The following is a 13,533-nucleotide window of genomic DNA, read 5'->3' as shown; positions in this document are numbered from 1 at the left end:
TTCATCTCCAGCTGCCCAGACCTGAGTATTAATTACATCACTGTTTGGTCAATGGCTTAAGCGTATTCCTAGCTAACTTTTATGTCTTAAATTAACCCATTTCTATTCATCAGTATATCACCACGAGGTTATGGCTTACTGGTAAGGTTCCGCGGGGGGGGGGGGGGGGTGTCTTTCTCCTTCGGCAGCTACATGGTGTCTCTCTGACTCTGCCTACTCTCTCTATATCTCTTCCAGCCTAGCTCTATTCTGCCCTGCTATAGGCTGAAGCAGCTTCTTTATTAACCAATGGTAATAAAACATTCATAGCATACAGAGGGGAATCCACATCAAATGCACAAAGTGGAAAGTGCAATCTGAGTTTGGATTTTCATCCTGTCTTGGGCTGCCATTCCTCCTACTGTCCTCCCTGATAATGCTGGGCTGGGCCTGATGACCACAGGGGCTCACCCGTTCTGCACAGAGCATAATGGTCCCCTATCACCTGTGGGTCATGTTTCCAGACCCCAGTAGGTCTTTAAAGCCATGACTAGTACTGAGCTCTGCACATGTTGTGATTTTTTTCTTGGTTATACATGCCTATGATAAGGTACAAAAAAAAATTTTTTTTTTGAGGCAAGGCCCCAAAGGAATAATCCTGAATGGTCCAGGACTCACTGTGTAGACCATGCAGGCCTCTAAATCAGAACCTCTTGCCTCTGCCTCCAGAGTGAAGGAACTAAAGACATGTCACCACACCATCTTGATACAAATTTCTAAATTAGACCTAGATTAACAGCAGTAGGAACTGACATAGAGCCGACAGGTTCTGCTGCAGTGGAATTGCCAGCTTCACTATTCCTGTGCTTCTGTCCATTACTGACTAAGATAAGGATTACTCGGATATAGCTGCTGTGGTGCTGTGACCGTGGTACTGTTGGGCGGGTGTTGTACACAGCGGACACTCTACCAAGGGCTGATTCTCACGCAGAGCAAGCAAGAAAGATGTACATCTCAAAGTTTGTGAGTTGCTGTTTTTTCTGGTGTCTTTCATTTACTGTATTTGAATCACACTCGACCATGGACAATTTAGCCAGGATAGGAAAAAAATCACAGCTGTGATCATATCAGGGTACTGTGTGTCTAATCTACACTGTATCACAGATGTGTGGTCTCTGTGCTGTGTGTCTAATCTACACTGTATCACAGATGTGTGGTCTCTGTGCTGTGTGTCTAATCTACACTGTATCACAGATGTGTGGTCTCTGTGCTGTGTGTCTAATCTACACTGTATCACAGATGTGTGGTCTCTGTGCTGTGTGTCTAATCTACACTGTATCACAGATGTGTGGTCTCTGTGCTGTGTGTCTAATCTACACTGTATCACAGATGTGTGGTCTCTGTGCTGTGTGTCTAATCTACACTGTATCACAGATGTGTGGTCTCTGTGCTGTGTGTCTAATCTACACTGTATCACAGATGTGTGGTCTCTGTGCTGTGTGTCTAATCTACACTGTATCACAGATGTGTGGTCACTGCGCTGTGTGTCTAATCTACACTGTATTACAGATGTGTGGTCTCTGTGCTGTGTGTCTAATCTACACTGTATCACAGATGTGTGGTCTCTATGCTGTGTGTCTAATCTACACTGTATCACAGATGTGTGGTCTCTGTGCTGTGTGTCTAATCTACACTGTATCACAGATGTGTGGTCTCTGTGCTGTGTGTCTAATCTACACTGTATCACAGATGTGTGGTCTCTGTGCTGTGTGTCTAATCTACACTGTATCACAGATGTGTGGTCTCTGTGCTGTGTGTCTAATCTACACTGTATCACAGATGTGTGGTCTCTGTGCTGTGTGTCTAATCTACACTGTATCACAGATGTGTGGTCTCTGTGCTGTGTGTCTAATCTACACTGTATTACAGATGTGTGGTCTCTGTGCTGTGTGTCTAATCTACACTGTATCACAGATGTGTGGTCTCTGTGCTGTGTGTCTAATCTACACTGTATCACAGATGTGTGGTCTCTGTGCTGTGTGTCTAATCTACACTGTATCACAGATGTGTGGTCATTGCGCTGTGTGTCTAATCTACACTGTATCACAGATGTGTGGTCTCTGTGCTGTGTGTCTAATCTACACTGTATTACAGATGTGTGGTCTCTGTGCTGTGTGTCTAATCTACACTGTATCACAGATGTGTGGTCTCTGTGCTGTGTGTCTAATCTACACTGTATCACAGATGTGTGGTCTCTGTGCTGTGTGTCTAATCTACACTGTATCACAGATGTGTGGTCACTGCGCTGTGTGTCTAATCTACACTGTATCACAGATGTGGGGTCTCTGTGCTGTGTGGCTAGTGCTGGTAACTGAACCCAGGGTGTTGGATGTGCAGGGCAAGCACTCTGCCACTGACCCATGTCCTGTAGTTGGATTTCTGAGATATCCTCAACTTATATTGGGCTTACGGGGCAGAGGATCAGCTGTCCTCCCCTCTCACATTTTCAGTGTAAGGAAGCTTAGTGTGCATATTTAGCTGCTTACCTCAAAAACTAGAAAATCAAGTAATACAGTTTAGTAAATTTTCCATCCAAATTACCTTAAAAAGAAGTAGGGTACATATAAAATTAACATTCATGAAAATATTTACTTCAGTGGGATCTTTCATGTCTCAGTAAGGAAGAAAATATAGTTGTTAAATGTTTAAAGTCTGTTTATTGTTGTATGAGCACACATACATGCTGAACACGTGGTGGTCAGAGGACAACTTTCATGAGTCGGTTCTCTCCTTCCTCCATGTGGCTTCTGAGGATCAACTCAGTGTTCCAGGTTTGGCAACAAGTTCCTTACCCACTGAGCCATCTTGCCAGCTACAAAATAAAGGACATACATATATATATATATAGTTTTTCTGTTCTTCATTTGGGTTTTCAGTTTGGGGTTGTTTTTTGTTTGTTTTGTTTTGTTTTGTTCTGTTTTATGTGGCACAGACCAACTTGTGACAACCTTACTGCCTTAGCCTCCTGTGTGCCAGAATTAGAAGTGTGAGCTACCACACCCTGTTTGAATTTGTCTTTATGTGCCAAGAAGAATATTATAAAGTGTCTCAGACTGTAAAAATCTATATTATTTGAGTATTGTGAGGTATATAGTATATTAATGCTTCATATGAATGTTCATAATGAAAGAAACCGCTGCGGTGACACTGGTTGTGTCTGGGTGGTCACACGTAGCCGTTGGTATTCATGCTTCCTTTTAGAATAACAAAATCGCTGACAGCGTGTGGTCACACGTGTGGCAGAAAACACTCACGGCTTTGGCTTTGGCCATAAATCAGTGGTCTGGGACACAGGGTCTGGGATGGCAGCCTCGGAAATGTCTCCTCATTTTTGCTTTGAGAAAGCCTCTAAAACTGCCTAGCTGAGAATGTTCAGCAACATGAACACAAACTCTTACTGTTGGGGATATGCATATATGAGGGGAGCGTCCTCAGATGGCATTCCTTGGGTGTTCACTGCTTTGTTTTTTGAGACAGAGTGTCTCATTAGCCTAGACTTCTTCTGGTAGTCTAATCTGGCCGGATTGCAAATGAACATTGCTATGCCTGAATATTTTCATGTGGGTTCTGGGGTTAAATAATGAATAAATATTTTTAAGATACAAATTAAAATCTCCGGATGGTGCTGTTCAAAGTAGTGGCATTAGACTGATTCAGGTTAACGGCACATGGCAGGCCACCTCTTTAACTGAGCCTACAAAGACATGCTCCTTGTTTCAAGCTTTAGAGTGTAGACAAGGAGGCCTGCTAACTGGGGGTTTTCTATTTAACTGATACTGAAGATTCAATCCCATATAAGTGCATAGTCCTGAGCCCAAACAGATTTTTCTGGCTTGTGTAGTCCTCAACACTTTCTAAGTTACAAATTTTATCTTATAATAAGTAATAATCAATAGCATCTAGCCACTCAAAACCTATTATGAAACAAGACTGTAGGAAGAAGGTGTTAGGCCAGAATTGGCAACCTCAACTTGACTATCTACAGTGAATATTTCTATATCAACCCTCATATGGTCTGAGGCCAAGTCCAAGTGAAAGATGACAAGAACTGAAATGTCAAAATTATGAAAATTAATTCATTATCGAATGACCAGATAAGACAGATTTAGTTCAGGCCAAATGGTTTTCTTCCTGATGTTCTTAGTGCTATGGTTGGTTGGTTGTGTGCTTGGTTGATTAGTTATTCAGTTGCTTGTTTGGATACTTGGTTAGTTGTGTGGTTAGTTGGTTGGTTGTGTGGTTCATTGGTTGGTTGATTGTTGGTTGTATGCTTGATTGATTGGTTATTTGCTTGGTTGTTTGAGTTGAGTACTTAGTTGTGTAATTGGTTGGTTTTGTGGTTAGTTGATTGACTGTTAGTTGGTTTTGTGGTTGATTTGTTGATTGTTTAGTTGACTGGCTAGTTGGTTGGTTGGCTGACTGGCTAACTTGAGGAACTTCTTATTAACTTTTCTTATTATCTTTTAATCTGTTTCAGTTGGTGATGGAGTACTGCTTAGGTTCAGCCTCTGACTTGTTAGAAGGTAAGGATAACATCACTGTACCTCTCCTGTCTGTCCTCCATCATGTTCTCTGTGGGGCTAAAGAGGCAGCTCAGCGGTAAGAACGCTCCGCTGTTGGGGAGGACCTGAGTTTGGCTCCCAAGTGGCTCCCAACTGCCTGAAGCTCCAGCCTGGGGACCTGACACCCTCTTCTGGCCTCTACAGGCACCTGCACTCTCTCTCTCTCTCTCTCTCTCTCTCTCTCTCTCTCTCTCTCTCTCACACACACACACACACACACACACACACACACACACACACACACTGAAATAAAATCTTATTTTTAAAAGGAGGTTATCTACTTCTAGAAAAATAGACAAAGTACAGTTTGGACCTCTGGTCGAAAGATGGTTAAGGGCCACATGGTAAGCTGTGCAGACATAATCTGCCATGTAGTTGACTTGTCTGGATGACATCAGCTATACTACTGTTGAGGCCATGGCTATCCAGGATAGGCATTTCTGAAATTTTTGGTTAATATGGTATGGTACCTGTAGCCAAAAACCATCAAAGCCATGTACAAATGTTGCTATCTACCCTTTGCCAGTGTCACAATGGACCATGTGTATGAGACTCTGTGTGTGTGTGTGTGTACATGCATGTGTGTGTACATGCATGTGTGTGTGTACACATGTGTCTTGTCAATTCACATTGATATCTACCCATGTAAGGTGTCATGATGGACCCCGTCCCCCCTTACCAGTGTACTACGGCCCCCAGCTATGTTTAAAATTCCATTTAAAAATGCCTGAAGCCACCCACAGTCCCTCAGTAGAAGCTGCTTCATAGCCTCTCTACCTGTAGGTAAGGGGTAATTATGAAAGCTTTGCAGTAGAGAACACCGTGGCCTAGATCACTGTCGAGGGCACTGATAAACCCAGGCCAACTGACTTGGAATCGGGATAGCTTTGTCTCACCGTTGACCAGTAAAATTATGCCAAAGGCCTATGGGTTTTGTCGTGTTGGTCTCGTTTCTATGCACTTGGCTTTCCTCGTCTACTACTGTATGGAGGATACAGCTTTCACGTGCTTAGGTGAATATGCTCTCAAGCTGCCCTTTGATAAAGTGTGTTATCTGATGTAGAAGGCTGGTCCTCCATCCTGACCATCTCTCCTGTCTCCTCAGTTCATAAGAAACCACTTCAGGAAGTGGAGATTGCTGCTATCACCCATGGTGCCTTGCAGGGGCTGGCCTACCTCCACGAACACTCCCTGATCCATAGGTAAGTCCAGACCCCAGCTTCCTCTCCGTCTCCCTTGCCCAGCTCCGTAGTCCAGGGACCGTGGGAATCAGCATGTGTTTCAGTTTTCTGCGTCTGAGGGATTACAGGAAGCAAACAGATACCCCCAGTTTCCTCCACAGCTCAGCAAAGGCAGCATCCCTCTGATGTTTGGGGGGGGGCACTGTTTATTTGTTTGGGGGTGGTGGTTGTTATTTTTAGTTTGTTTTTTTCCCTGTAACAGGGTCTTACAACGTAGCCCAGGCTAACCCCAAATCACAGTGTAGCCCAGGTGGATCTTGAACTCCATTTTTCAGCCTCAGCCTCCAAAGGGCTGACATTTGTGGTGTGCACTGCTGTGCCTGGCTTCACATGTAGGTAGCTGGCCTCCTGATGTCAGAGAGATCTGAAGAAAGGTCCATCCATTTTCCCACTCTGGGTCAGGAACCGAAGCCGGCTGGCTTCCCTGCACAGAACAGCAGCCCGGCTGGACCACTGTCTTCTCTTCTTCCCTTCCAAGGCTTCCTGTTTCTGAAGACTATGTCAGGAAGGTTCTCAGCACACACGGTAGCTCACAACTGCCTGGAACTAATGCCCTCTTCTGGACTCTATGGGCAATGCCTGCACATGGTACACAACATGTAGACAAAATGCTCATACACAAATAAATACATAAGTAATTTTTTTAGAAAGGCGAGACTGCTAGACTGGGGTGTGTGTGGATTGATACTGGAACATTTGCCTAGCACACACGAGGCTACCACGTCCATCTCCAGCACCACAAAAAATAAATAAAACCGACAAAAATGAACCAATTACATCTGGTAAATAATGACTAAACCCACTTACCAGGTAATCAATGATTTAGTAAGTTTTTAAGGTATATTTCCTTGGAGTCAAGGTGTGATTACTAAATGTTGACTTGCTTGGAAGTTTGCTGTGTTTTATCTGAAACCACAGTTTAGTTTTATGTGTGTCCTTACCTTAATCAGCCTGGTACTTATGAAAGAAATTGAGAAGACGAAAAAAAAATGTAATGGCCTCTAAATTTCAAAATGAAAAGCAAGCATGGTGGCATCCACTTTTAATCCCAGCACTCAGGAGGCAGAGGCAGGAGGATTCCGAGTTCAAGGCCAGCCTTGCCTATAGAGTGAACTCCAGGAGGTAGAGAAAACCTTTTTTAACAAGTACGGCAGCATCTACAGATAATCTCAGTACTTGTGAAGTAGAGGCAGAGAAGTAGACATTCGAGGCCAACCTTGGCTATGTAAAGAGTTCAAGACCAGCCTGGGCTATGTGGGATCCAGTCTTCAAATAAAACGTGAATACCGACCTTGTATCCTTTTACTGCTGTGAGGGACTTTCCTCCCCACGCCCTTTCGTTGTGGGAGAATAAACAGCACATTTGTTTTCAGTTCTGTCCTGTGTGGTCTCGAGCAGGGAAACCTTGGAAGCATCCAAGCCTGTCGCTTTCTCTCCGTTTTCCAAGTGGTTTCTTTCATCGGCCCATTTTCAGTTTGCTGTTCATGGTTCCCAGTCCTCATTGAACGTCATTCATACCTTCTGAGAAAGCAGGGATCCACATCACCCTCTCATTCTAATCTCAGATGGTGTCTTCTCCCCTAACGTTTCACCACGCCTCAAATACCAAGCATTCTTAGTACAAACCAGCCACAACCCGCCATCGCAATATCGAAATGCAAGTTCCTAACCCCTAATCCTTGTCTGTTTTGATCTTTCAGGGTCTTCTTTTTACTGTACAGTGTTATTTCTTAAATAACACCTTTTCTATAACCTGTACCTCTCATGCCTTAGAGTGGCAGTTACACTTACAGACAGAGAGAAAGGGTCACGGGCAAGACAGAACAGGTATGTGTCCAGCTGAGGAGCCCTGCGCCGGGCGGCGATGCAGGCATGGCAGGCAGATTTGGAAGGGGAAAACAGGCAGTTACAAACGGCGCCAGTTTGCCCAGCACGAGGAGTGGTGGTGGTGGTTGGCTAAAACGCTGAAGAACACGCTTTGTAAGGGTCGCCATCTGGGCGCGCTCCTTGCCTGGCATGGCTCCCTTTCCCCCTGGCTCTGCCCCTCCCTCTGAAGACAGCTCTTCCTGGAAGCCCTTCCAGTGACCACCCAGGAATGCGGGCTCCCTTACAACATGCAGTGACAGCCGAGAAAAGTATGCTGTGTGTTTGTTTAAGAAACTTTTTATCGTGCTAATTGCATGCTCTAGCCTCCTGCACAGTAAGAATTGAGAGGTTAACTCTCGAATGCTCCCCTTTTTCTCCTGTAGGGACGTTAAAGCTGGAAATATCCTCCTCACAGAACCAGGGCAGGTGAAACTGGCTGACTTTGGATCCGCCTCCACGCGTTCTCCTGCCAATTCCTTCGTGGGGACGCCATACTGGTACGTAGACACAGAAGATATGATGTAGGCTTAGAATGCACAAGTGTGAGCAGGAGGGACACTTGGCATCCCTGTGTTGTTTCTGCAGTGGTAGGGATCGAACCCAGGTCCTAGAGAATGCTGGGCAGTGTTCAGCCCTTTGTCTGGAAACAGTCTCACGAATTTGTTCAGATCCCAAGCTGATCTTGAATATGCAATGCTACTGCCTCAGGCTGCCATGGAACTAAGCACACAATCCTGCACTACCAGGCCTAGCCTTATTTTGTCAAAACAGTGTGTTACCAGCCAGGAATAGTGGTACACACCTTTAATCCCTGCACTCAGGAGGCAAAGGTAGGTGGGTCTCTTCGAGTTTAACCCGTCTGGTCTACTCAGTGAGTTCCAGAACAGCCAGGGTTATAAAGAGAGAGACTATATTTAGAAGGGAAGGAAGGAGGGAGGGAGGGAGGGAGGAAGGAAGGAAGGAAGGAAGGAAGGAAGGAAGGAAGGAAGGAAGGGAGGGAGGGAGGGAGGGAGGGAAAAAAAACTGTGTTCCTAATGTGCCCAGTCAGATTTCATTTGAGAAGGTTAGAAACCGCCAAAAAGAGTGACCTTAAATTGCCCAAATGAGGCAGCTGGGTCTCCTTTGTGTGTTATCGATTTGCTGGGCTAGCTCCATCTAAGGTTTCACTTGAGATCTCTTTTGAACTGCTCCCTTGAGGCAGTGTGCTCGGGACAAGGGATCTTCTTTACAGCCTCCTGGCTGCCTACCGAGCCAGGGTGGAAGAAATCCAAGCTCTTAACTCTGCTGAGGCTCTGACACTTCATCCACTTTGATGTCATTCTGACTCGGAGCTGTCCCCACATTCTGTTCCAGATCACCTTTCCAAACGCTCACAGATGCACCGCTGTGTTATTGTAGCTTTGGAAAGACACCCTCAGGAAAACCTGCTAAGAGTAGCTACTGTCTGACTTCCCTCATCGTAAGATAGTGTTTACAAAGCCACTGCTGACATGGAATAGGCCATAGCACCATCCAAGACAAACTGAAGGCAGAGGGGCCCCTCCCCTCTAGGGCGCACGCACGCTGCCCGCCTTTACAGGACCTGCTTTGTCCTGTCAGTTACAGTGTCTCTGGAGCGGTGGACCACGTTCCTTAATGCCGTCCTCCAGATATTTCTCATGTCTCCTAGAGTGATTCATTTTCTGTTCACAACAGACTAACCCCCTTTTTTTTTTGCTTTTGTTTTTGTTTTTTGAGACAGGGTTTCTCTGTAGCTTTGGAGCTTGCCCTAGAACTCACTCTGCAGCCCAGGCTGGCCTTGAACTCACTGAGATCCGCCTGCCTCTGCCTCCCGAGTGCTAGGATTGAAGGGGCCACCACCCCCTGGCCAGACTAACTTTTTACAGATAGATCTCCATGAGGTCCCTGTGACAGGTCTCTCCATTGTTTAGATGAAGAAGCAGATAGGTCATAGTTACTAACAGACTCAAGAGCAAACTGAGAGCAAAAGGCAGAGCCACGTTGTGTTGAAAATCGTGTAGCAGTCCCTAGAAGTCACCGGTGATGTCTGTCCGAGTGGTTTGTGTAAGGAAAATTTGTCAGAAAAAAAAGTCTTCAACTTCTTAAATTAATTTTATAGCTGCTATACTAAATAATAGGTTAAGCTGGGCGGTGGTGGCGCACACCTTTAATCCCAGCGTTCAGGAGGCAGAGGCAGGCGGATCTCTGTGAGTTCAAGGGCAGCCTGGTCCACAGAGCAAGTTCCGGGACAGGTTCCAAAGCTAAAAAAAAAAAAAAAAAAAGGAGAAGAAGAGGGAGGGAGGAAGGAAGGAAGGGAGGGAGGGAGGGAGGGAGGAAGGAAGGAAGGAAGGAAGGAAGGAAGGAAGGAAGGAAGGAAAGAACACAAGATAACAAGTTGTGTCATACTGTACTTTGTCTCTATGTCCCCCATCCTGCCGACCCACTGGCTCCCTCCCCCCACAGTTCCCTTTCTGCTTTCCTTCCCTCCCTCCTTCTCTCCTGTATTCATCTCTCTATGTCTGGCTCATCTCCCTTAATGTGATCCCCAGTTCTGTCCCACGTCTTAATTGCTTTTCTATTGCTGTGATAAAATACCATGACCAAGGTGACTTATTAAAAAATATGTTTAATTTGAGGCTTTAATTTCAGAGAGTTAGAGCCTGTGACTGTCAGGGTAAGGAGCATGGCAGGAGGCAGGCAACACATGGCAGCAGGAACATTTGAGAGCTTACATCTTAAGGCATAACCACGAGGCAGAGAGAGAGAGAGAGAGAGAGAGAGACTAGGAAGGGCAGAGTCCTTTGAAACCTCAAAGCCCACCCCCATTGACACTCCTCCTCTAACAAGACCACACCTTCTAATCCTTCCCAAATAGTTTCATCTGCTAGGGACCATGTATTCAAGTATAGGAGCCTACAAGGACCATTTTCATTCAAACCAGCACATCCCAGATGCCTCCATTATGTACCTGAACCACGTTTTCCTTACTTATGCATCTGTCGATTGTCCAGGCTGGTTTCATTCCATGACTCCTACGAATAACACCACAACAAACACTGAACCTTGAAACAGGGACTGGAAAAATGGGTCAGCTGCCAAAGGCACTTGTTCTTAGAGAGGACCAAGGTTTGGTTCCCATGGGGGGGGTACTTTTAAATACCCTTAAAAATACTTTTGAATATCCTTAAATCTAATGTATCAAGTAGTTTTAAAATGGAAATTTTGTTTCTTCTGACAACTTGAGTTCTGCACATTGTGTTTGGCAGGATGGCCCCAGAGGTGATCTTGGCCATGGATGAAGGAAAGTACGATGGGAAAGTTGACATCTGGTCGCTCGGCATCACCTGTATAGAACTGGGTGAGTGGAAAGTAGTTTTCATTGGATCTTTGCAAATCGGTCCTCGTGATGCTCATCAGGTAACTTGTCTAGAACTCCCTCAGTGATTGACAGCTGTGCAAGGGCCAGGCAATGTGAATTTGTTGTAGACATTTCCCATACTCTCATAGACCACAAAAGATTGCTCCTTCTCCGCTGTGTCTCCATGAAAAACAAGCCAGTAAGTGCTAATGTTTGAGAAACACCCCTACTCGGTGTGACGTTGCGCGCCTTGTCTTTATGATAGCCCCCACTGCTTCAGTTCATATCCCCAGCCCTATAGGGGAAACGTGTCTTTCACGTTGTGTTTTGACCTGACAGTGGAGCCTCGCAAGGAGCTTCACAGGGAAAGATGCAGTAGTTGTCCCCAGGGATTGGAGGGATGCTCCGTGGCCAAGAGCGCTTGCTAATCTTCAGAGGACCTGGGTCAGTTCCCAGCACCCACAGTGGGTAACCCACAACCCCCTGTCACTCCAGACCCAAGGGAATTGGATGCCATCTTTTGGCCTCTTTAGGCAACACACAAACACAGTCACACACAATATTTATAACCTAAAGCTATCAAAACTAACTGGTTTTTCTGGTCACAAAATTGAACTTCGTTTTGTCTTTAATGACATCTGTCCCACAGCATGCCAGTAAACTTAACAAACCAGCCTGCTGCTGGAGGGAAGGACCCAGGCAGGGTAGCCTTTGCATGTTTGCTAGTGTAAGCTACCATCACTATTCGCTTGATACGGGCCTGCGGATAAGAGGGGCCTGTTAGCCTCCCTAAGCCACAGGAAGATGGCCCAGGTTTAATCTGCCTTATCTAGAAACTTAAAACTAAATTTTTGAAAATTCTTCGTCTAGTTTTTAAGATTTATATCTCTTTTAATTTAAATTCCTCTTTCCTGGTCTCCGCATTGACCCTGTAGAACTCCTGAGGTGTTTGTCCAGTGGAGGAGACCTGGGGCCCTCAGCTGTTCCAGCACAGCATCCGCCCCTCCAAAGGAAAGGCTGAGACGCATGGTCTGTCTTCTGTCACTTCCTGTCCAAGAGAGACTAGCGAAAAGGAAATGATTCAAGAGGAAGACTAGAGTAGTTACTTTTTTTTTCAATGAGGTCATATATTCACGTAGTTTATAAATCAAAAAATTTAAGTCATGGGGTTGGAGAGATGGCTCGGGGAGGGGTTAAGTCCACTTGCTGTCTTCCAGAGGACCTGAATTCTGTTCCTAACACCCGTTTGGGATCCCGGGAATCCCCTGCCCTCTTTTGGCATCAGCAGGCACCTGCTCTCACTTGGCATTTATCTGTACACGCAGACACTCAACGCTCACATCAAGCAAGGTGGTGTGCACGTGTCCAGCCGTTAGGAGACTCATGGGATCAGGAGTGACTACCACCTGTCACCCATTTAAGCACTGAGCCTAGCTCTACCTCAGTTTCTTCTCTTAGGAAACTGGGGAGTACACTCAGCTGCCAGGCTCCGGCGGGCATGAGCAATGGCATCCGTGCCACACCTGAGGCAATGAGTACCCGACATGGGACCGGAACTAAGCAACTCACAGCAGCTAGCGTTCCCTTTCAGCTAGGGCTGCCAGCCATATTTGTTCATAAGAAAACTTTGATTTTTCAAGAAGCACTTATCCAAGAGTGGGGTGCCTTTGGGTCACCTCCCTTTCTCAAATAGAGTACAGCCCACTGACTCTAATCTGGCACATCTAGGCAGAGCTGTTCGAGCTACCTACCTCCCTAAACCCTGACCTTGGTTGGCACAGGTGGTGCATCCACAAACATGGGACCATTTCTTTCAGTTAAACAGGAAATACACACACACACACACACACACACACACACACACACAGAGGATATATATATATATATATATATATATATATATATATATATATATATATATATCCTGTAGCAAGATTAGCTTCTTTTCTTTTGTCCTTTTCTTTCATTTAAGAAACTATGGATTCTGGGCTGGGGAGTCAGTCTGGTAGATAAAGTAATTCCTACAGTGCATAGAAACCAGGTTCAGATCCCCAACATCAATGTAAATGCAGCTACCCACTTGTCATCCCAGACCTCCGGAGGAGGCCGCAGATGCCTCTGGAGCAAAATGGCCGCTTAGACTAGCTGAGTCAGCAAGCTCTGGGTTCGAATGAGAGACCTTGTAGAGTGTGATCAAGGCCTCCATCTGCACGCACACACATACACATACACACGGTTACGCACACGCACACTACACACGAAAACACATGCACGCCGTACACATGCAGACACACATACAAGTACATCTGCACATATGTGGACACCATACGTACACAGAGACCCACATATGCAAAAGAAAAAAAATAAGGGCTCACAGATCCATGTCACAGGCCCCACCAGACCTTCCTGTGTGCTGTATACAGACGCATGCCACCTGCTGTGCCCTCCCTGGAAAGGACCAGATGAT

The 13,533-nt window shown here is 45.6% G+C and overlaps 1 protein-coding gene across 2 annotated transcripts in view; it reads left to right on the top strand.

Annotated features, from left to right (window-relative positions):
* The window catches only part of Taok3 (TAO kinase 3), a 185,072-nt gene that overhangs the window by 106,383 nt on the left and 65,156 nt on the right, over window positions 1-13,533 (top strand). For both annotated transcript variants that reach the window (XM_048422844.3, XM_048422837.3), the window contains 4 exons: window positions 4,517-4,562; window positions 5,707-5,803; window positions 8,092-8,205; window positions 10,975-11,066. In XM_048422844.3, coding sequence (XP_048278801.1) covers window positions 4,517-4,562; window positions 5,707-5,803; window positions 8,092-8,205; window positions 10,975-11,066 — 349 coding nt within the window. The remainder of the gene's footprint in view (window positions 1-4,516; window positions 4,563-5,706; window positions 5,804-8,091; window positions 8,206-10,974; window positions 11,067-13,533) is intronic.

This window comes from Myodes glareolus, chromosome 2 (assembly GCF_982192425.1).
Source record: "Myodes glareolus chromosome 2, mMyoGla1.1, whole genome shotgun sequence".
Lineage (NCBI taxonomy): Eukaryota > Metazoa > Chordata > Mammalia > Rodentia > Cricetidae > Myodes > Myodes glareolus.
The sequence above is the reverse complement of the archived record's forward strand: the minus strand, read 5'-3'. Positions and strand labels throughout refer to the sequence as shown.